This window comes from Taudactylus pleione, unplaced genomic scaffold (assembly GCF_031769625.1).
Source record: "Taudactylus pleione unplaced genomic scaffold, aTauple2 ptg000251l, whole genome shotgun sequence".
NCBI lineage: Eukaryota > Metazoa > Chordata > Amphibia > Anura > Myobatrachidae > Taudactylus > Taudactylus pleione.
The window spans coordinates 7430609-7455942 of NW_028284653.1; the positions used below are offsets into that span (position 1 = coordinate 7430609).

The 25334-nt window shown below is 39.4% G+C and overlaps 1 protein-coding gene and 1 non-coding gene across 4 annotated transcripts in view; both read right to left on the bottom strand.

Moving 5' to 3' along the window:
* Positions 1-316: 316 nt before the first annotated feature.
* The window catches only part of PIK3CG (phosphatidylinositol-4,5-bisphosphate 3-kinase catalytic subunit gamma), a 60667-nt gene continuing 35649 nt past the window's right edge, over positions 317-25334 (bottom strand). For 2 of the 3 annotated variants that reach the window (XM_088480214.1, XM_088480215.1), the window contains 9 exons: positions 24842-24907; positions 21073-21298; positions 19128-19231; positions 17728-17874; positions 15885-15975; positions 12066-12196; positions 11348-11459; positions 4788-4945; positions 317-2050 (listed from right to left, as the gene is read on the bottom strand). In XM_088480214.1, the coding sequence (XP_088336340.1) occupies positions 1769-2050; positions 4788-4945; positions 11348-11459; positions 12066-12196; positions 15885-15975; positions 17728-17874; positions 19128-19231; positions 21073-21298; positions 24842-24907 (1317 nt within the window). In that variant the 3' untranslated portion in view covers positions 317-1768. The remainder of the gene's footprint in view (positions 2051-4787; positions 4946-11347; positions 11460-12065; positions 12197-15884; positions 15976-17727; positions 17875-19127; positions 19232-21072; positions 21299-24841; positions 24908-25334) is intronic. The other variant, XR_015879419.1, reaches the window with a different exon arrangement.
* Positions 17418-17604, bottom strand: LOC148515278 (U2 spliceosomal RNA). Its single transcript, XR_015879425.1, has one exon. It is a non-coding gene; the product is annotated as a U2 spliceosomal RNA (small nuclear RNA).

Here is a 25334-nt window from a genome sequence, read left to right on the forward strand (position 1 = left end):
GAAAATTCTATCAATGTCCCAATATTTATGCACCTGACTGTATGTATATATATATATATGTGCGCATGTATATATGTGTATGTATATATTTATAGTGTGTGTATATATATATATATATATAGAAATATATATATATATACAAACACATAGTCATTCCATGTGACTCACATCACATTTCATGTAAATTTTTAGAAGTTTAAATGCACCACGCACAAAAATGTACACTCTTAGTAGTTACATTTTATTGTTTATATGCGTGACTCATGTTACAACAGAATGGACATAGGAACTGAGGGGACTTATATATTTATTTAAGCCTGCTCTCCTAATTATTTTTACAATAAGTTTGTTATATTATACACTTATAAGACCCTAAACTTATGATAGACACACAAATAAAAAACTGAATGTTAACCAAACTATACTTAAAATCAATTTTGACATGTGACTAATGTAACATATGAACGTGACTCACAATTCTGTCCCCAGTCAAAGGGCTCTGATACACATTGCTCAAACCTGTAGACTCCACGTTAATTAATCAATGTAGGCCTGTTTATCTTACTGATTAACTGTGAAGATGTATAAAATATTTAATCTATTGATGATGGCCATTTTCAGTTGCTGCCATTGTGCTCACTGATGCTAGGTACACATTAGACGATGTGTGTACCCAGCGATGCGACGGGCTCATTCTATTGGATTGTTCTTGTTCAGATGCAAGGAATCAGCAGCGTATGTATAGAAGACACATTTTTTTATTATCAGCAACCATTTAATTCCAGTTTTCTTACTCTACAACAGTGCATTCAGTTCTAAAAAGTTAGGCGATATTGTATCATAACAGTAGCTAGCTTTACCAAAAAAAGTAATTGCAAAAGGAGCCTGTAAATACGTAATTACACAGATTCCTTCCTCCACACTCACCTCACAAGAATTACCGTTGATTTTTTATTAATTCTGCTCTATAGCCAAAGTATACTTAATTGATTTATGATTTTAAATGTAATTTTTATGTGGTGTGATGTTTCATGTACTGTTACAAGGAAATCAGAAGTCTTTGTGCAACAACCTACAATCTTGTGTAATTATACTCTATGGTCATGGACATCCTGCGACTTTTATTGTTATAATCAACTATAAAGAATATATGAGGAGGAATGTATCAAGCCTTGGAGAGAGAGAAAGTACCAACCAATCAGCTCCTGTCATTTTTCAAACACCGTCTGTAAACTGACTTGGTTGGTACTTAATCTCTCTCCACGGCTTGATACATCTCCCTCATAGTATAATCTGAATTGTTTCCTAAACCACAAAGGAGTGTGAATTATTTTGTGCTCATCACCCCTGGTGGGAGTTAACATTCCCTCTGAATTGAATAATCCGGAAATGAAAGAAATAAAGGCATAATCTGATGTAAACTCTGGACTTTAGACTTGTATTAGGAATCTGCAACCATGCATGGTGGATTTTCTCTAACAAGTTTCTAACATAATTTCAAGATTTTACAGCTTAAAGAGAACGGCGATGGTAAGTCCTTTGAAAAGCTGAAGACTGGTCGGTCATTCTTGTCTTATAACTTCTACAGACTCTCACATATAGAGTTTACATTAATGTAGAGATTAGTTCAACAAAGAATGATTAGTGCAATTATTTTCCTGAAGTTCATAAATGTTACATAATATTCCCTATTCTGCATGCCTCCCTTATTTTGTGTGTTTTCAACTGATTGATTATACACTGGTACTGGAACATATCCATATTGGATCTAGGCAGAATGCTTCTCAACGCCTTGTTTAATGCCTAGTACAAGGTGAAGGAACCAGTTGAACTGCACAGTCCAGCCTTTATCTCTGCAGACCTCAATTTGGTCTAAGAAATGCTTTTTAGCACTGTCTTCATTTTTCCCAACAGTCAGTGAATCCCGAATATATTCAATGTCCTCTTTACTGGTCAGCTGGGGCATGCCGGTCATCAGCATCATTGAGAACAGGATGATCATAAGATTTGTATGATGTCGCAGAGCCAAATACGCTTTAACGCACACATCCTAAAAAGAATAAGGTTTTATATTTAGTTATTAAAACATTTCAAGAAATGGCATTACTCCTGTGTGAGTTACAGTATTCATGCTACTGTTTCCACATATAATTGCATGTTATAAAACAATACATTTGGCAGACCTTTTCTTTCATATAAACATCACATACTGTAATGTAATTCTGCCACATCTTTAATATTAACTCTTTCATGCATGTGTATGTAAATGTTGTAATTTTATTTCTGGGAATACATTTTCTATTTTTTAGCTACTGTATATCTGGCCCTGCTAGCCTTTTTTTTTTTTTTTTTTTTTATATCTGCATGAATTTATAATTTATATATGTGCATTATCACATAGTGCCTAGAATTATGAATACTACTGCTGTGTCCTCTATAATTGTTATATTTATTTGATCCCCTAGGAAACAATTAGGGAGCTGTGACCCTCCTGCTCACAGGTTCTGGGTAATTGTCTTAGCTCCACGAGGGATATTGTATATTATTCCTAGTAAGTACACTTACACTCATGTTAACAAATACAAGATACATATAAATGAACTGGAAATAAACTGTATTGTGGATAGGCTATATGCTCCTATGAGGGAATATGGCTAAATAAGCAGTATAGCACTAAAGACAGAAGACCAGTAAACATTCTGTGGATGATTCATACTGTAGTTGTGTACAAATCCATTTGCAGATGGATCTTGCTACTTTTCATACTGTGCGAGCTGCAGAGGCGAGCATCTCCGCGCCCAGGCTAAATGTTGTGAGATCATGTCATCGGCATGTAGGCCAAACTTGGGGCTATCCAGAATTCAGCATACACAGAGATCTGTCCAATTTCAGACGGATCTCTTGCTGATAGTTATAATGGGTTCTATCACAAGTGGATGGATAGGGGTGGTTTGGTTTATTTATTATGGTTTATTTCCAAGACCGCCTCTGCAGTCAACGTGGGTGCAATGCTGAATCAGACCCTTTATCTGCAGTTAAAAACTTTTACAATTCGAATTATTTAAATATTAATATTTGCCTGGATTGCAAAAATAATGCTCTATATTAAGTAGTTATGTGTCTTCAATCATAAATAAAATGGGATATATATTTGATAATAAGGGGTATAGCTACTAGTATCTTATTATTATATATAAAAAAATATTATTTTTGCAACTAATCATCTAAAATATATAGTGTAGGTACCGCTGCTGGCCCATTTGTCAGTTGCTAATCTGACACAAACAACCACATAGGCACAAGAAGAAGAAGAGGCAGAGCTGCGCTGGTGCCTATAATATATGATGTAGTATGTGAATAATACCAATATGATTCGTTTATCTTAATAATCAGACTTCTCTTACTTATATAAATTTTATCAAATATTAGCATTAGCTACCATAACATCACAGTTAAAATATAACCTACATATAAAAGCTTTGCATAAAATACAATAGTATCTACTCTGTTACTTTCATCCATAAATTTGTTACTACGTTGCGATATAGTCCTCAAGTGCTCATGAATCACACTAATGTGCCTATGTATCAAAGCTGGGAGAGAGATACAATTGTGAGAGATAAAGTACTAACCAATCAGCTTCCAATTTACATTTTGCAGGCTGTGTTTAAAAAAGGATAGTTAGGAGCTGATTGGTTGGTAATTTATTTGTTACAATTTTTTCTCGCAGCTTTGTTACATAGGTCCCTTAATCTGTTGGAGACCAGTTCCACATTAAAGGAAAAGTAATGGTGTGCTCACCCACAGAGTAATACTGTCCAGTACTAAGAGGATTTTAATTTCAGTCCTCAATACACTGATATAAATGTATGCGATGTAAACCAGGTTATAAGGTATACATGTAATCGGGAGTGTTGCGGCTTCTCAGCAGAGAGTATATATTTGATGATTTATTCATTTAATATGTTATTCACCATAACTATTTGAATTGCATACAATTGTATTATTATCATTTCTACAGATCATATCATGTTGTGTATCCTAAAAACTGGTCATTACAGCTTAATAGGCCAATGACAGCACTATAGGCCTGATTCATTACGGATCGCTATTGCGATCGCGGCTGCGATTACGCATGCAGATCTGCAGTGAAAATATGCTAATGAATGCTATCGCACAGCCAGCATAGAGACACCCACTACTGCTATCTCACATCTGTAATACCTTGCAGTCCTGCGTATGCATCGCGTAACATCGGCCCCTCAGGCACAATTACGACAGGTCTGACCTTACTCAGAAATTGCTAACCTCGTCGCACAAGCTGTGTATGCCGACGCAGTGGCTAATTTATGCACAGCCAAGTAACGGCGCTCAAACGGACAGGCACGTCTGCGTTTCTCCGACTACTCCCTCTTCACCACCCCCAAACACTGACCTGACGTCACTCACTCTGCGATGGCTTTCTTTCTGCGTAGACAATCGTAATCCTAGCTCGCACACTGCGATGCATACGCATGCTCAGTACGCACCATTGGCCGATATGCGCATGCAGTTGCAATTGCGATTCATGATGAATCAGGTCCTATGTTAATATCTGTACAAGGTATAAATTACCACAAAACAAATATGCATAAACAATCATCTTGCTTTTTATATCAGATATAAAAAAGTGCAAAAAGAGTTAATGGAATATTAATCTTTCAATCACACATTTAGCCAATGTGCTTGATGCTCTATATATAACACATTAAATTGATATATCCCTCATAAAATGCAGTGGCCCATACCTGAAATTTAAGAAAGTATTCACTTGTTTTCTTTCCTGAGGTTCCCATCACATGTAGGAAGTCTGGAGTTAGGACAAATGGTACTCTTTCCTTGTTAATTCCCAGGAAGCTTTTGTAGTTGCCAAGAATGTGTCCGAAATCAATGTGAAATAGGTTACCTAACATAAATAAATGAGGAAGATAAAAGTCGTGAACACACATTGAACATTGTACATTTGAGTTCTGATGAACCTTTGGGTTTGCTTAATATGCAGAGCCCAGTAAAATTAGCATTGATCTGTCATTACTTTGATTACATTGACAAGTGAGAGAGACAGCCAACCAGCACCCCTACAATCTGCAAAGCACATGACTTTTACACATTCTTAAGAGATCGAGCATTGATCTACAATTTTAGTGATAAACTTTTGGCATAGCTATTGAGATGGGAAAACGCATTTATACAGCAGGTGTACAAATATCAATGTAAACAACCAGTATATTAGGTGAAAAATATTAACGTTCACAATTATTATTAAAGTTCACCTAAAATGACTGTAGACAGGACTCCTAACTTTTCCACTACGTGCAACTGTTGTGCCAAGTGCTTGACAGGGGCACATTCCAACTGGGAAATAAACGTACACTATGTATGTGTGAGGTGGACATACAGGGGCATTTGTGCCAAGTGCTTGACAGGGGCACTTTCCAACTGGGAAATAAGCGCACACTATGTATGTGTGAGGTGGACATACAGGGGCATTTGTGCCAAGTGCTTGACAGGGGCACATTCCAACTGGGAAATAAACGTACACTATGTATGTGTGAGGTGGACATACAGGGGCATTTGTGCCAAGTGCTTGACAGGGGCACTTTCCAACTGGGAAATAAGCGCACACTATGTATGTGTGAGGTGGACATACAGGGGCATTTGTGCCAAGTGCTTGACAGGGGCACTTTCCAACTGGGAAATAAGCGCACACTATGTATGTGTGAGGTGGACATACAGGGGCATTTGTGCCAAATCAAATGTGCTTCATGTCCACATGTTCCGTGCTTAGTAAATGAGCCTTAATATTTTGAAGTACAATGAAAAGTTTAATTATCAAGGAAATTTACATAACAAGTGAAGTAACAAATGTTTATATGCATTTTGTACTGGATGTTTTTATTTGTATTATAGTTGGTGTAAAAGTACTCTGGTTGAAAATACAGGCCAAAGTCCAAACTCTGCCACCTCAACAGGACTGCATCCAAAAGTGAGCAGTTTCCTCTGCTGGATTTAATGACTTTATTCTGCAATATAATTTATATTGTATGAGGCAGCTATATGAGGAGCATTCCTGTACCTAGCCTGTGTTTAGCAAATCTGCTATGTGTCCCAATATGGCTGCAATCTTGAGGTACTAAGCACAAAACAATACCTGAAAAAAACATGCACAGAGAAAGAATGATCACATATGTAGTTAGGTCCGATTTATTGTACAAAATAAGTTAAAACACAAAGCAATCAAAGCAATTGGTAAACAGATTTTTCTTAGTCTTTCTATTTTTATATCTGCACCCTTCCCACTCACTAACATACAACTATGGCCCATATTCAATTTGAAGCGTTAAGTCCGGATCCGCGTTAAGTTACCGCTGATGATGTCATTATCGCCTGTTTTGGTTTTACCCCGTATTCAATTTGAAAGACTTTTTCTGCTTAGGCGGAAAGTCAATGCAACGTAATAGGCGGTAAAGTATCGCCTATGAATGGCAGGCGGAAAAAAGTGCAGAATTGGGGTTTTGGGGTGCAACGTTTTGGGAACCCCTGTGCAGCCTTCAGACAGTCCACCAAAGGTAATCTGCGTCAAAATTTTTTTTTTTTTTTAAACTTAAGGACACCCCAAAAATTTACTTTGAAAAAGGGGGGCAATAAAAAAAATGTTGGGGTACAAACTTAAAACTAGCTAACTTGACTCTGGGGGGCTCCCCAAGTATGCCCCAGGTGTTTTTTTGATTGCAAGTGTTTGCGGCAGGTGGATTTTTCACAATTTTTTCAAATTCACTTTTTCAACTTTAAATATGCTGACCCCCATTATCAAGTACCTCAAATTTGCTGGGATAAGTTATTTTCTGGAAAAAATACTCCTAAATACTATTCTGCATCAGGTATAGAAAAACGCTATTTAGCAGCTATAGAGCCCATTTAAAAACACCAAATACCTTCAGTAAGCCAAATCGGGGGGTACCATAGTGAACCCCATGTCAGAGCATCATTTGGGGGGTGTCAGGCTGATTTCCCCAAAACTGACAGTACTTTCCGCTTGTTAAAGTATCGCCGGGTCCCGTTTACGCCTACTTTCAAATTGAATACGGGGTAAAGCGTGCACGTGCGCAATATTTTTCCACCTCCAAAACAGGCAAAGTCAGTGTCAAGTCCAAGCCGTGTTAACTTAACGTGGCTCGGCTCAAATTGAGTACGCCTCTAAATGTGATATTACCGGAGAGATAAAAGGGGCGAACTCTTGTAAACACCAATGAAAGTCCTAATGTGTCTTCAACCATCACCTCTGGTAAGTACAGAATGTCTTATCACTGACAATTCATCAAAGAGATTTCTGAACTGTACAACAAAGTACATAGCAAATACAAACAAAAAAGAAAAAAAGAGCCCTATACAGAAACTCATAACCAATGCCGCAGATACACTTCATTTCCCAAACCTAGTCTGAATTACATCCATTCAGCCAGTGCAAACTTCAGGCCACCATTGAGCAGTATCACAAAGGCAGCAGTGTAACATCACAAACAAGCATTTGTGCTGTAGTTGTGCACTCCTGGGTTTTCAAAATTATAATTTCCATTATTTTATAACCTAACTACATTCAATATAAATACCCCAAGAAGAGTAAGATGAAGTAATAGCTCACTTAATTCTTTGGAACAATAAATGTTGCAATAATGTTTAAGGGAAAGCTAAAAAGGAACATTCTAGTCTTAAGTCTAATCCATGTTCATTTCCCATGTGACGGAGCCATTATGAGTTCTTACATATTTTAGTAGACATTAAATAATTAAAGCAATCCTGTGTTGGAAGACAAAAATAAGACACGTTCAGTATATTTTCATTTACAAAATACAAGTTGTATTTATTATCTATGGGCCTGATTCGGAGTTGGGAGCAAATAAAAAGAAATGAGCAATTCTCACCTTGGTAAAACCATGCTGCGCTGCAGGTGGGGCAGAGCTAAAATGTGCAGAGATTTAAGGTTGGGAGGGAGGTGTCCTAGCTGAAATCTGAATTGCAGTATAAAAACAAAGCTGTCCAGTATTTGTTCGCTAGATGAAAAAGCAGCCTGTATTTTTCCACAATGCACTCCTTGCATTGCAACGTGGTTTGTTTTAACAAATTGTGCCTTGTTTGCTTCTATTTTTATTTGCTCCTAACTCTGAACCAGACCTTATGTAATGTAAGAGTCATTTTTGTTTTTAATGTCACACCTGTGCTAGAACACCCTCCATACTCGCCAGATCTAGCACCGTATGACTTCTTTCTTTTCACTAAAGTCAAATCTGTGCTCAAGGGAACCCGTTTTGCATCAGTTACTGAGGTAAAGAAGAAAATGACGGAGCTGTTGAAACAGCTGAGCTACAGCACGGCTTTGACCAATGGAAAATAAGAATGCAGCAGTGTGTGGGTGCAGAAGGGAATACATAGAAGGGAACTGAGTTAAAATGTAATTAATATACCGTATATACTCGAGTATAATCCGAGTTTTTCAGCACATTTTTTGTGCTGAAAAAGCCCCCCCTCGGCTTATACTCGAGTGATGCTCCAGGACCAGGGCCGATTCTCCCGTTACGCAGCTGAGTAGGGCGCCACATATTGGAGGGCGCCTTACTCAGCTGCGTACCATGCGGGCCGCGGTGCAGACTGTGTCTCTGTGACACAGCTACACAGTGCCAAACAGCGATGCCAAACACACAGCCGCCGGTGCTGGCAGCTGTGTGTTTGTTTCAGCAGCTGATGAGAGTCTGTCAGACTCTCATCGGCTGCTGCTGCTCCCACTGCGGGAACCATCTTCCGGCTCCCGCAGTGGGTAATGGGAGAGACGTCATGATGTCATGACGTCTCTCCCATAATGCAAAGCGGCCAGAGGAGCCGGTAGCAGCGTCGGGACCAGGAGCTGGGTTTCAGGTAAGTGTTTTTTTTATTTTTTTATTACCAGTACGACTCCCTCTACTGGGGGGGGGGGGCTACTACTGGGGGCACTACCAGGGGGGAATATTACTACTGGGGGCACTACCAGGGGGGGGGTTACTACTGGGGGCACTACCAGTGGGGGATTACTACTGGGGGCACTACCAGGGGGGATATTACTACTGGGGGCAGTACCGGGGGGGGGGGGGGATTACTACCAGTAGCTGCTGCATTTCCCACCCTAGGCGTATATTCGAGTCAATAAGTTTTCCCAGTTTTTTGTGGTAAAATTAGGTACCTAGGCTTATATTCGGGTCGACTTATACTCGAGTATATACGGTGATCAAACAAATGATTGCATCAGTCTCATTATTTAATAGCAGACCTCGTAACTTGTTGATCCTAGATTTTTAATGTTTAAGGTGCTAGATTGCCAGGGCAAACCAGTTTTAGAAATAAGAGAATCATTTATCATTCAATGGGCAAAATTTACTAAGTGGCGGGTTCTAAACCCCAGTGGTTTGACGGCAGTTTTGCTATCCGCAGATTAACTAAGGCCAAAACCACTGCAAAACCGCCGTCAAAACACATTTTAGAATAGAATAGAACAGGGCTGTCATTTAGAAACCACGGCAAAACCACCATCAAACCCCCGGGGTTTAGAACCCGTCAAACCGCCACCAAACCGCCGGGGTTTAGAACTCGCTGCTTCGTAAATTTTGGCCATCATCTTTGACAGCTTCATGACCGTCACTAAATCTTTTGTGCCACTCAAACACACGTGCGCGTGACATACAATGCGTGACAATCTGCCTTGGTTAGCATACGGTGTGGCTATTAAATAACGAGACTGGTGCTATAATTTATGTTTAATTAGATTAAGTATATTTTAACTCCGTTCCCCTTCTATGTATTCCCTTTCTGCATCCCAACACCGCTGCATTCTTATTTTCCACTGGTCAAAGCCATGGTGTAGCTCAGCTGTCTCAACAGCTCCTTCATTTTCTTCTTTACCTCAGTAACTGATGCAAAACGGGTTACCTTGAGGACAGATTTGACTTTAGTGAAAAGAGAAATCACACGGTGCTAGGTCTGGTGAGTATGGAGGGTGTTCTAGCACTGCAATCTGTTTCTCGGCCAAAAACTGCTTCAGAGAGAGAGCTGTGTGGGCTGGTGCGTTGTCCTGATGGAGAATGAAAGCATTTTTCCACAACTCTGGCCTCTTTCTTCTGATTTAACACATTACCCCCGATCACCCCTGTAGTAACACATTCCTCTCCCTCACCTCTGTAGAAACACATTACCCCTGCTCACCCGTTGTAACACATTTCCCTCCCTCGTCCATGTTGTAACACATTCGACATTCCTCTCCCTCACCTGTGTAGAAATACAATTCCTCCCTCACACCTGTAGTAACTTTCCCGCAAAGTTGCTAGAACATTTTTGTAGTAATGTTGCGCCTTCTTGTACCCAATCTTACAAAATAACACCTTTGATATCAAAGACAACAATTAACATGGCTTTGAATTTGGAATTGGTTTGACTTGTTTTCTTCATTCTTGGTGATGATGATGTTTTCCAGTTCATGTACTGGCATTTGTCTAAGGATCGTACTAGAAGATCCATGTTTCATTACAGGTAATAACTTTATCTAAGAAATGTGAATCCGCTTGAATTTGTTCCAAAAGATCTGTACAAATTCACTTTTGATTCTTTTTCTGCTCAGCAGTGAGAAGCCTTGGAAGCAACTTAGCACAAACTTTTGTCATGTCGAAATCTTGAAGCAAAAGGTGCCTAAAAGTTTCTTTGTCGATGTTTACCATCTCTGCTATCATCCGGATGCTGAGTTGATGGTCAATTTGAACACCTTTCTCAGATTTTTCCACAGTTTCATTTGTTTTTGATGCGCAAGGCCTTCCAGGACGTTCATCATCTTTGACATCTTCACGACAGTCACTAAATCTTTTGTGCCACTCAAACACGTGCACGTGATATACAATCTGCCCCGTAAGCCTCGGTTAACATACGGGAAGATTCGGTAGGCATTTAGTTCATTTTCATTAAACATTTTAAGTTAACACGTTGCTCTACTTTTACTTTTGAACTAAGCATTTTTACGATGCACAAGAAAAACACAACTTCTTTGAACTCTGTGTGACAGCAAACTATCTGTGCTAGAGGGGTGAAACTTGCAAAATCGTTTTGGGATAGACCAAGGTCAATGTTCCCCCACTCTCTTTAAACTCACGCAGTACGGTTTATTTATTACAAGTACAGTCTCTTTATTTAATAGCCACATCTCGTATAGAAAAAACATGAAAAAAAAACCTTGGGTAAAACTGCACACAAACAAGAAAATAATGTTATATGTTATATAATTAGGATTGTAAGTTACCTGTTTCAGTTACCATTATATTGTCATTATGTCGGTCACCAATTCCGAGTACAAAAGTTGCTACACAGTATCCAGCACAGGAATAAACAAATCTCTCCACAGCCGCATTTAGCTATCAGGAAGGGAAGAACAATAAGAGTATGACACTGACTTCAGCGCAAAAGTACTTTGTCTTGCCAGAATCTCTTGAACTTATCACTGTTACTGTATGCATATAGGGGGTTATTGAATGTTTCTGCAGCCACTTTTCCCTACAGACCGCTGCATTGTACTGTGTGTCTTGATACTCGCCGCCAAGAAACACCTACTTCAAGTTAGTCTCTGTTTGCATAAGATGCAACACACATGAACCTACTTTGGACACCTTGTGCGCCAAATGCGCACACCATGTTTTGTGACTCAGTTCCGAATCGGGAGATGCGTCCGTTTTCACAGATGCGCATGATTCAGAATCACCTCCCATAATGTTAATTTGGGAATGCAACCCTCATATAAGTTGTAGGTATGTGCAGTAATTATCGTGATTATAACTTAACGAATGGCTAACTGATGAGATCAGTACTCTAGTAACAGGAACTACCCCCTACATAGCCAGAATATAACATCTTTTAAGTAAGCTGATTGTCCATATATATATATATATATATATATATATATATATATATATATATATATATATATATACATACACACACTGTATATATAAATTACAATATACCTTTTCTTCAATTGGACATTTTTCTTTTAACCACAGGCTTAAAACTTCATCTTTAAATGCGCCAGTGTTGCCAACTGTGCTCTGTTGTATTTGGGCAATGGTGGTGGCATCCTTCACAATTTCAATCATTCCTGAAGAGTGACAGGACGAGATATTATTTTACATTGCAAGGAACAAGGCTGAGACAGCCAACAGCAATATGATGGGTCATGGCAGTTCGCTGTGACATGACCCAAATTGATTTACATTTTTTAAAAAGGGCACCGTGCACTGATAGCTTCTGCCATGCAACCTGATGAGGAACCAATCATCTTGAATATTTGACTTATTATAAAGTGTGTTAATATGAAAAAGAAACACAGCGACCAGTCAGACTGTACTTCTGAAATGCAAAAAGAACCATACATTACATACTGAAACAAACCAATATCAGATGGATAGTACAGCAAAACAAAACCTTTTAGAGACTTAGGGGTCCATTTATCAATGATCTCTGATAGATATTAGCGCCCAAAATCGAATTGTGGTATATGAAAATACAGCCGGGATGTATAAAATACCACATGCCAGGGACAGGGGGTCCAAAACTGAAGACCCATGTATCAAATACCACTTGAATGTATCAAATTTCCTCAAAGTGTTGCCCATAGTCTATAGCGGCTAACTCCATCTTCATATGGTCTTAGCATGTGGGTGCCAAGCTTCCCCCATAGAAATCTATGGAGGCTGCGGCTGCTATCTGAAATGGAGGGACCACAGCAAATATACTTAATATTTGCCAGTATCCCATGAAAAAGGGTGTTTTTGGGGAATATGAAGCAAATATTTAATGATAAATAGGTTCCATAGTGGTAGATTTATTAAAGCTTCTAAAACAGAGAAGTGGTGGCGTTGACCATAGCAACCAATCAGATTGTAGCTATCATTTCTCTATTGCATTCTTGAAAATGATAGAATCTCATTGGTAGCACCACCACTTGTCTGTTTTAAACTATAGTACAGGTTGAGTCTCCCATATCCAAATATTCTGAAATATGGAATTTTTTTTGCATGACTGAGATAGTATACATATTCCTTCCTCCCTGCCTACCCAATCTGTATCACACCTGTTTGTCTGCCCCTCCCCTTTAGAATGTAAGCTCTTTCGAGCAGGGCTCTCTACCCTCTTGTGCTTCTCCTTACTCTACTTTCATCTACTTCTTACTCCCCACTAGGGCACCTAACACTTGGTTACTTTGCTCTGTTGCTTATCTGGGTGTTATGGTCCTGTGTTGTATTGTACTGTAAGTCACTGGTCAACCTATTTGTTTATGTACTTTGTAAGGCGCTGTGGAACACTTGTGGCGCCAGTGACTCCTTTGTTTTTTGATGGTTCAATGTATACAAACTTAGTTTTGTTTAAGGCACAAAATTATTAAAAATATTGTATAAAAATAACTTCAGGCTGTGTATAAGGTGTAAATGAAACATAAATGAATTTCATGTATGTACACAAACTTTGTTTGAGCCACAATATTATTGAAAATATTGTATAAAATTACCTGCAGGCTGTGTGTATAAGGTGTATATAACACATACATGCATTCTGTGTTTAGATTTGGGTCCCTTTCCCAAGACATATAATTATGGTATTCCAAAATACGGAATATTCCGATATCCAAAATACCCCTGGTTACAAGCATTTTGGATATGGGAGACTCAACTTGTATTCTAACCTACTATGTAATGACATATAGTCCAAACATACAGATCAACCTCTCTAATGTAGCGTACACACGGTCAGATTTGTCAGACTTGTCAGATTTGTCAGATGAACGACTGAACGATTAAACGATTTGAACGATTTTACCAAAGTTTTGAACGATTTGAACGATTGAACGATTTTTGACTGCATTAAAATGAATGGAATCGTCCAAGTCTGACTGCAAACACATCAGATGTCAGATATCATTATTTGACAAACGGGAACGCGCATCGTTGATCGTCCATCGTTCATATCTGAAGGAAAAATCTGACCGTGTGTATGCACCATAAGCCATAATATCACTGATGGTCATTTCACCAAAGCAGAATAAGCCGATCACTAAATCTGGGTTGTACAAGATAAGTTAACTCATTTACAATAAAGCAAGTTGCTCCAGTGTGTGAACAAGTAGCAACATAACCATGCTATACACTAATCATACAATTATGAAAATCGCAGCATTTCAGAAATAGAGTTCTTAATTGATTCACAGGTATTTTCATACAATCTCATTCCTTGTAGCTTTCTCCATGCTACAACCTGCCAAAATTAATAGGACACTATAACAGTATCTTTTATCATACACGTTACATGTTCTAAAACGTACAGTGCTGTCTTTGCCGCAGAATCTGAGCTGTGTAAATAAGCATCTCTGTTGTTGTGTTGTGGCAGCACCAAAAATAGTCAGGTGTTAGCACAAAACCTCAAGGATTGATTTTGTTTTCTGTCCAATTTGCCATTGGATTTTGGTTCGATTTTCTTAGAGGGGATTTACTAAAGGCCAAATCGAATGTCAAATCGAACAGAAAAATGAATTTCATTCAAAATCGAATTTCTGTAAAACATCAATGTTTTGCCATAGAAGATTATATGATCCCTTCATTTACTAAAATTTGATTTTGAAACCAAAAGTAAAACGAACTCAAAATCGAACTGCAAATCCCCAAATGAATAGAAGAGCTTCATGCTTTCGATTTGAGCATGAGCAGTTCTATTTGACACAGATGCATGCATACATCAGTGAGATGCATGCATGTATCTTAGTGTAAAAAGCTTGTTAAGGGTCCCCTATAATTTCCATAACCAGCACCGGACCCTTTGTAGCGTGGGGGAGGAGGGGGGGGGGTAATGCCACAGCCAGGGAAACCCTATCACCAGGTTCCCCGGCCAAAACATTACCCCTGACTGCTAGTCAGCCCAGGTCGGGGGTCCCTGGGGAGTTGGGGACCCCACCAATAAAGGGGTCCTCCTCTCCAGGGCACCCTAGGCTGATAGCCTGGCGCTATCCCCGGCACCAGTGGGCGGTGGGTGCCAGGTTGATAGTGTAAAATGTGTGTAAAAATAGAAGTGTCAACATTGTCTTTATCAGAAGAACTGCAGGTCCCAGCAAGCCTCCCCCACATGCTGGTACTTGGAAAACCACAAGTACCAGCATGCGGGGCATTAAGGGTCCACTGGTACCTGTAGTTCACCTGTAAAGAAATGTTAAAAGAAAGACAAGACACACACCATGACAGTATACGTTTAATACACACATACACACTCACACATACTCACCTACAATACTTGGACCAGTCCTCTTCTCTATGAAGGCATCCTCGGTCTTCTGAAAATGAAAAAAACCAAAAATACGACCCACATACTCGGTACCATCCTCGACGGATGGTACCTCCCGAATGACATGCTCAGACGCAGCATTTCCCTTAGAAGTGCCGGGGCTTCTCACTGATGTATGCATGTATCTGTGTCAAACAGGACTGCTCATGCTGAAAATGGAAGCATGAAGCAGGCCTATTCATTTGGAGATTTGAAGTTCGTTTTGGAGTGGGATTTGATGTTCGATTTATACATGAACATGCAAAATCAAACATCAATCCCTTCTTAAAATGAAACAAGATCGAATTTGATTTGAAAGATGTGGCAGTGGCAGGTATATGTGACACTTATGTCTTTGGAAAATAAAAATAATTAAATTAAAAAACAAATCAGGTAAATCTTGCAAACACGCTACAACAGATTTCCAGAAAGGGTGGTCGTATGCTAAAGATGATAGAAAAATATTGTTCCAAACTCACCTATTTTGTTTCCTGTAGAAATGCAGCCATAGGGCAACAAGCAAAGGTCCAACGACTCTGCTTCCCAAATTGATTCCATAATACGAAGGATCTTAACAGAGGGTGAGAAAAGTAACAATTTGAACTTGCTCTTTCTCCATAACAGTTGCTATTTAATAATAATGCCAGTCTTAAGCCTTTTAGCAATATTCTTACAATATCAGTCAATTTATTGCCAGTTCCAAAGGGGAGCCTCAGTGTTCTTGCAAAGTTTTTACTGAGAAGGACATTTAGAGTTCAGAACAAATCCAGCTATGGGGTGCAAATATGCTCCTGCACAAATCTTGGTGTGATGCAAGGGGTGCAAATTGTATTTCTTGTCACACAAACACCTGGCTTCTTTATTTTTATTCTGAGATTTACGGTGCCTACACACATAGCAATTTTTTACCTGATTTGGACGATTTCAACGAATCGTGACAACAAATCGTGTAAAAAATTACCAAATCATGAGTTTCCACTCACGATCACGATGCCAATGCGCGTCCCCGCTCGTCGTACATCGCAGCTTCAGATCTGCCATGCTGTAGGGCAGATTTGCCAATCTGGGATACAATGCACTGGATGCACGATAGATCTCAAGTCAGATTGGACATTTTTTACTCCAAATCGTGACCACGACTGCTGGGGAGAGTTCAGGGGAAATCGTACACATTGTGGGATTGTGAGCACATCGCTATGTGTGTAGGCACCTTTAGAGTTGAGCTAGGATCCAGATCCAGGACCCCTCCCTACAGTACATTAAATCTCCATCACTCTGCCAAGCAACATGAATTTAACAAGATCAGTCACCCACTGCAAAAAGTGAAAACATGAGAAGTGAAAAACTCCCTGAAAAATGGAGCAGAACTTTAAACCCTACTAAAAACAGAAAGTGTTCCTTTACTCAAAATCTACCAGGGTCGTAGCTAGGGTGGTGTGACAAGCCACAGCACAGGGCACCGCAGGACAGGGGGCGCTGTTCGGGCCTGTCAATTTTCTGTTGTGTTAATCATTCTCACTTGTAGCTTCCTCTTCTTTTATCCCCGGCATCTCCTGGCCTTACAAACATATATATTTACCCCTCCATCTCGCAACCCCCGTCACATCCTCTTTTTTTTAACTCTTACATTTCAAAATACTGTCATACCCGGGACTCGAACCTAGCATCTCTCACGTGGCAGTCAGACACCTTACACATGGAGCTATCTTCCCACAACTTCTGATGGCAGCCCTGAACACAGCCAACAATTGGTGTAGCTTCACCAGCCCTCTCCTAAACCTAGAGCTGGTGAGTTATACTGCATAATTATTGTGTATTATCAATTCAGCCATCGGTACCTCTTCATCATCGTATGAGACAAACCAGATTGGACATGGCCCTTCGCCATGATGCCACGCCCCTTTTCTAGGTACGCATCTGATGTTCCCTATTTGACGAATGTGGGTGGGGAGGGGGGGGGGGGGGGGAAGGTAACTAATGCACTTTCTGACCCAGGGCCCCAAAAAGTATACTATAAGGTCACTTCATCACCAGAGTTAGGGTTACAAGTGTTCACACACCAGGCTATGGAAGCACTTGTTCACTATGTTCCCGGCTTGGACAGAGGATCAAGATAGGTCTGCTCATCATAAGCGGTTGAACTGAATTCCACAAGAACAGATACTGCACTTAATCTAAGCCAAAAGGCAAAGAAGCAACTAACCATACAGATAATGCAGATTTAAGCACTCTCCACTGTGCTCCGCTGCAAATTTGTGACAGCATAACATGTATAAGAAGCCTGTTGCACCTATTGTGTTCTGAACCTAATACATGGTTTACCTGTAAAATGAGCATATCTTGACGAAGGTCATCTCCATGCTTAAATATTATTCCAATTGCTTCATTTGACAAAGCAGTTGGGTCAGCACATTTAAATTCAAGCCATAGAGGCTTCTTTTTTGAGGCCATTACTTTGCACTTTTCCACCTTTTGTAAAGAAACAGAACAAGAAATTATGTTGTTTTGTTTTATGGATGAGGAAGCAATACTTTTCCATTATAAGGGTCTGATTTGGCTTTGGAATACATGAACCTGAAACCTGAGGGGAGGATGAGGCCGTAAGACTAAAAAAAGGCCCCCTTCTCGTTCCCATTACACGTCATCTCCCTTATAAGGATTAATCGAGACCATCGGGAACCATCGGAGCTGGTCGTAGACCTTAAGGTTGACCCTCTCTTAAGCACTACGATCAAGTCAGTGTAAAAACCTCCCATGTCACATGTGCCATGACACTATTTAGTTAATTATGCACTCCCATAAAATGCCGTTTGCATAGTCAGGCACACCTGCGTTCGGATCTCCACTCCCCCGTTCACAAGCACCTTCCCCTGTTACCACCCACAAACGCCTCATCCTGTCACTCAAGCCAACGACCTGGCCAAGTTGAAGGAGAGAGCAATTTCTGATCGTAATAGCTAGTTTGCGCACGTGCATTGCGAATTTTACACATGCGCAGTTTAGCGAACATCGGTGGCGTACGACCGTGCGGCTGCAACGACCGACTCTGAATGAGGTCCTCAGAGTGCAGTTGAAGACTTGAAGGCTGGGGGAGAGATTGATCATCACTCTCATCATGGTAGAGTTCCATGGGTGGGTAGTGAGATGGGAGAAGTCTTGTAGGTGGGAGTGAGTGGTGGTTACCAGGGAGGAGGAGAGGTGCAGGTCAGAGATTGATCTATGAGGTTGTGAGGGAGATATATATTGCGATGAGGTATGAGATGTATGAAGGGGTGCTGCTGATGAGGGCTTTGTAGGTAAGGATCTGCATTAACATTTGAATTGGTTCTGCAGGATATAACTTCTTTAGAGTTAATACAGCATTTACTTATTCTTGCACAGTCAAAATGTTCTAGTGTACTATGTGTTTTAGGAATTAATACTGAACATGCTTTTTTTATCTTTCTAAGTAGGTCAGCATCATTTTTAACATGCTTAGTTGCTAAACAAACAAAATATAGATAAATAATATTATTGCAGCTATAACTATTATTTCGAGCCACATAAGTAAGAACACTAAACAAATTGCCAATGGCAATAGCCATCCAATACAGAATATGCTATTTTAATTTGAGTGCATTGAATAATAAAATTGAACATATCATTAAATCAGTCATACTCAGTTTCACGACATAGGGATAAGGTTGATCTGCAAAAATACCAAGCAGTTATGTCTGACTTACAACCAGTGTGCCAGCTCGAAGGCCAGGGTCATAGGGCACTCTAAAGCTTTCTGGAAGAGAAGATCCCTGTAGTTTTTCAAGCTTTTGTCGCAGCTGAGTGATAACTGAGAAATAAAGAGCAAGATTCAACAATTACACTCAATACAAACACAGTATCAAGCATGCTATTGTTTCTAAATATAATGCACCCCTTGTGCTACATTAGCTGCAAAAGGCAAGCATTCAATTACAATTACATTCTAGGACTGAGGAAATGTATATGTAAGTAGCACTCTCATATCTGTCCCACTTATACATTTATTGTAAATTGGGTGCATCAGGATTGTTGGATAATAAAAGTATTGTCAGTTAAAGAATTTGTAGGGAAAAGAGCACTGTCCTGGGAAAACCAAGAATCCATAAGCTTGTGTTCTAGTGTTCTATTCATACTGGTGTTCTACTAATAATTTACCTGATTGAAATGTCTTGCTATTTTATAACATATATTTTTTGAATACATATAAAATTAATCAGAAAACAGCATTTTTTGCTGTTTATACTCTTACTATACTGATGCAATAATAAATGGTTAATGTTTGTGGAAATTGGAGTTGTGAATATTTTCAAAGCAGTGAGTTCATACCCAGGGTTATACTTTTTATATACTGCTGTAAATTTACAGGAAATTCTCCTGCATCCAGCCTCTTTTTCAGCCAGGCTCCGGTTTGTTGAGCTTTCCAAAGAAAGTTAGAAAGTTGGTGCCTGGCACTGTGATTGGTGGATAGTATGGTCATTCAAGAGTCACAGTCCTGGTTACCCAATAGACAGCTTCAGATACTCTGACTGGTGAATGTCTGAGGCTATCTACAGCAATGCTAGAAACTATTTAGTGGATATTCAGCGCTCTGACTGGTGATGGGCCGACACTGTCCACTAATCGGAGTGCAGGAGATCCGCTAAATGGTTTCTGATACTGATACATGGATGAGAATGGCTATTCACCAGTCAGTGTGCAAGATACTCATAACCCTGCTCTCAAATTGAAGGTACTCATAACCCTGCTCTCAAATTGATGAATGTTGGGACTATCCACCAATCAGCGCCAGGAGCTATCTTTTCCTAGACCTTTGTCTTCAGTGCACCAACAAATAACTCAGGACTGTAGGATGGGCAAATATACATTTCTAGAGGGCTCTGCATATTAAATCCACCTGAAGTCTGGGGGTATGCATTGTAAAGCCTTCCATTGCCGAGTCTGCATTATCTTGTATAGAGTAGACATCTTAAAGCTGCAATCACATTAAATAATATTGGCTTTTTTAATAAATTGGTGGTGGCTTGTGAGAAACTCATGGTGCTCTTTTTAATGTCCTTACTTTTGTTCTACATGTTGCTATTAATGATTTTCAATTTTCGAAGTGTCATGTGATTACCGGTGAAAGGACAGTCACAGGATATATTATGTTTCAAGCAGGTTTTGGAACACCTCCATTCACAACACAATCCCATTCCCACCTTTCCTCTGCCATCCTGAACATAAAGGGAGGGCTCTAACTGAGAAATCAGATGACCTTCCCAGGAACAGGTTTGAGTGCTGAAATGTAAAATTGTTCCAGATGAGAGACTCTGCTTTGCAGTGGCAGCCATATAAGTCACCCCCTAAGAAACAGTTTGCAAAGGTAAGAAGATATCCTATATTTGTTTTAAATAAGTACAAAAACTTGCAGTTTTAAAACAAGGTCTCAGTGGGACTGGAGCATTAGTAGAGCACTTTCAGTTGGCCATGCAGCGTATTTTTGGCTGTAATTAGTGGACACATTTTTGGTTGGCATTAGCTATGCCTCAGTGAAACAGTAACAGGAGGAAAGGAGAGATAGTTCTTTTCAAATTTCAGCATGGTACTGTATACAGCATCACTTATCTTACTCACACGAAGAACTATTAAGAAAGTGGGCATGACATATACCTTGTGAAGTCACATCATACTTCTCAGCAGAAACACATTTGATCTCCATTGTGACTTTATGTAGAACCTCAGTGACTTGGACTTGCTTCCTGAAATCATTTAACATAAAGGTGCCGCAGCCTCTCAGATAAGCTTCAAGGATCACTGCAAAGCGTTGCTGATAATGCATTGACTGAGCAATCTCACTTCTTAGAAACCAAAATAAGAAGTGGCCAATTCGTTTACTCTGCAATGAATGAGGAATGAAGTATAAGGAATGGGGCCCATTCGATTGTGTGTGTTAGTCAGGGCATATATTATGACATATTGTAGCTTGTAATGCCATTTTTTAGAGCATATATATATTGTCTTAAATTAAATCTAACTGTAAATAGCTACATATATAACATTTGCCTTTAGAATAATGAAGTTCCCATGATATGAAAGGTTAAGCGTGCAGCCTCAGTACTGCTCATAGTGGGCATTCCTTGTGGGAATCCATTGTTTTTAAAAATGTTTTTAATAATTAAATGTTATTGTAACTTTCTACAAGCAAATTAATATCTTATTTATGCTTTTTTAATGTACTGTATACCCAAAGCACCCCCATAATTGCTCATAAAACGTTGCTCATGCTTCATCACCGTGCATCCAGCTGGAGACTCATTCCCACTGCAGACTATCTGCCTTATAATGATTGCACTGGGGAGTGGCTAACCTGATGCAATTGTAGCTACATGGTGGAGTAATGTAATAGTTATTAGAGTAGTTATATAATGCCAGCTCTATACTTTGTGTTGTGTTTGATACCAGTAGTAATCTGGATGTAGTTCTGTGACTTGTATAAAAGCAGCCTGTAGCCTAGCTTCATGTTGTCACTGACCTTCACTGCCGCTTTTTTTATTAGTTAAACGAGGTATAGAAAACAGTGACAGAAGGTTGTTAATCACATGTGTATTAAAGTTGCAGACTCCGTTTGTCAACACATGCTATATGGAAATTAAAACTTACACCTACAGTATGAAAGAAATACATCCACTACCGGGGCCGTAACTAGGGTACTGCGGCCTTTGCCATGGCACAGGGCACCGCAGGACAAGGGGTGCTGTTCAGGCCTGTAAATTATCTGTTTATTATCATTCTCACTTGTAGCTTCCTCTTATTTAATCCCCAGCATCTCCTGGCCTCCCCTATCTCTTCCCTGGCCCTTCCCCATGAGGCCATTCCCCTTTTATGGGTGTGTTACGTCCCTATTTGAAAAATGGGGGGGGGGGGTGCCAATGATCTTTCTGGCACAGGGCACCAAAAAGTCTAGTTAAGGCTCTGTCCACTACATCTATGTATATACATCTATTCTTACTTTTTTAGTCATTTGCCATTTTTACAAAAGTACAGATTTTTTTTAAGCTAAAAATGTACTTTAATAAAGCCGCCAAAACCAAAACACAACATTATTATATTTATATTTATACCTATATATGCAGACACTGGGTTTTGTGCATTCCATACTCTTACAGCAGTTCTGTGAGAAAACATGATCTGCCTGAGCCTGCCCTCTAGTGGTTACATCTCCATGCATAAAACAGCATGATGGAAACAGGTTATGAAAAGTTTATCTTTCTTTTTTTTTAAAAAAGATTAAGTAACAATAAAACAAAAGTATTTGTAATATATGCTGAGTCCAGTTTAACATGCACACAATTTTCAGGAACATTACTTTATTCTAGCACTCATACTACCCATATACACAATATACTACCCACTACAGTAAAAATCTCAATATTTTAATCCCAAACTTCACGCATAGAATAGATTTAGCAGCATTTTCAGCCAACAATTGTTTTGCACTGGTGCATATACTTTATTTGCTCCATAATCATTTGTTTGTCAAATGAAAACTGACTGTTTAGACACCATTTTGAAACTTGCATACTTAAAGGCATACTTATGAGAGCCTGCGGCCAGCCACGAAAATGAAGAATTCTTATCGCTGCAAATCGTGTGGGTTTCCTCCGGGTGCTCTGGTGTACTCCCGCACTCCAAAAATATACTGGTAAGTTAACTGGGTTCTGACAAAGTTGAGGGTCCAAGTGATAGGGAACATAGGAGTTGATATATCAGACAGTGAAAAGAGTGGAGTAGTGGACCAGTGGAGAAGTTGCTCCTAGCATCCAATCAGCTTCGAGGTAGCATTTATCAAATACATTGTATAAAATGGTAGAAGCTGATTGGTTGCCATGGGCAACTTCTCCACTGGTCCACTACTCCACTCTTTTCACTGTCTGATACATCAACCCAATAGATTGTAAGCTCCACTGGGGCAGGGACTGATGTGAATGACTGAAGTAATCTCTGTAAAGCGCTGTGGAATTTGTGTGAGCTATAGAAATAGCTATTAATACATAAAATAAGTATAGTGACCGCAATAATTTTACTGCTGTGTTCGTACCCTGGCTGCATAACTGCAAATGTAAGGCTATCGGAAGATGCCATTAGCTCATGCATGCATAAGCTATGCTTTGCGGATCTTGTTGCATACCATCCCCATAGAAAATTATGGGAATGGTCCTGTGAGGGCTGGCGGACGGAAAGCTTCCTATAGTGTATATTTACGGGACACTTAAACATGCAGAAACAGCAGTTTCTGTATATAATTAAAGGACAGAATTACGTGATAAATAGGCCCCTTTTTATATGACATTCGACTAGTAGAGATGCACCCTGACTTCTGGGACAGATGGTACCCACTACAAAATTCTTCAGACAAAGCAGAAATCCCATGAAAAGTGAGCTGTGGCATGCTATAAGAAGCAATTTGGTCATTTCCTTTTTTCCTTGATTTGTCTCTTCTGCTATTACTGGTTGATCATTCTGTTGATTTGTACAGTGTTGTTTGACTACCATGGCAACCACAGCCACATGATGTAGTGGGCAGAGCAGCCTTGGAATGCCCTTCTCAGTTCTATTTTGGGCTGTGGTATCCTCCTACATCTTCTACCCCCTGCCTTTGCATGACAAGCTTACAGTATGACAGCCTTTGTCTATGCAGGTGACTGTTTTTGTCAGCCAGACAATGTATTTTGTGTCTGCTCTGTGCACTGTGGCATGTTCCCTCTGCCACTATAGGACATGCTGTAAGCTTGTGGCAGCCATATTAGTTTTCTCTCCCACAATGTATTTAAAAGGAGATAATGGTCCATAACTAAGATAGAATGACAATCAAATGCAAATTTAAAAAGGTGCTTAATGGGTTATAATAAACAAAAAAAAACTATCTGAGATAGCTGATTTTGCTCTAATAAAAAAATGTACAAAATAACCTTTACAAATGTACATTTATATGTTCCCAAATTGTGCATAGTAGTTACATTTGCTGTGCAGCTGAGAGAATTCTATTGTACTCTGTATTCATCCATTTCAACTGTAATGTCCATCAACATATAAAGACAGGAAGCCTTGTATGTATAGAAATGCTCATTCATGCAGCAATGTGGCATCTTGAGTATACATTTGTGTGCGTGCATGTGTACCTAATCGGCATAAAAACAATCGTCAATCGGGAATGTACAAAACAAATGACAAGACAATCATCTGATGTGTGGGGGTCATTGACACTTAATGGTCATCATAGGTTCTGTACTAGTAGGGAAAAAAGCTTTAACCCAAATAGTATTCAGAACTGATAAACTCCTGAAACATTCACATATTTACTTATGATTGTTTCTTTTGACAAAGCTGTTATTTACATAAACCACTACATTTATATTAATAATTAAAACAAATATCTTACCCTTAATGCACGTTTCAATAGGAACCTGGATAAAGCGCTGTCATGATATGGCTCAAACTTAACAGCCTACAAATGATAAAGAAGTTTAAAATTAAGAAAAATATTTTTGAAATTTTTTTATTTTATTTTATCGCAGGCTGATGTTCAACTCAAGCTGTATTTCCAGTCTCTTCATATATCATTTATTGGTGAACTGGTGTAGAAATTCTGCTTACTGGCTTCAGTGATCCTACTACGTTTGTTTCAAAGCACAAAACGGCACAGGCTGCAAGCCAGAAGTGCACTCTTGTTGTAACTAGACTGGATGAAAAGGATGTGCATTTCATAGTAATAACACTAAGCATTACAGTCATCTACTACTATATGCATTCTCGCCCCTGACGAGTGAATGATCCATTACTAAGGGCTCTATTTATTATCACTTAATTTCTACAAAAGCAGGTGAAAGGGAAAATTTTCCCCTGCTTTTGTAGAAATTACGTTTTTGAGCCAT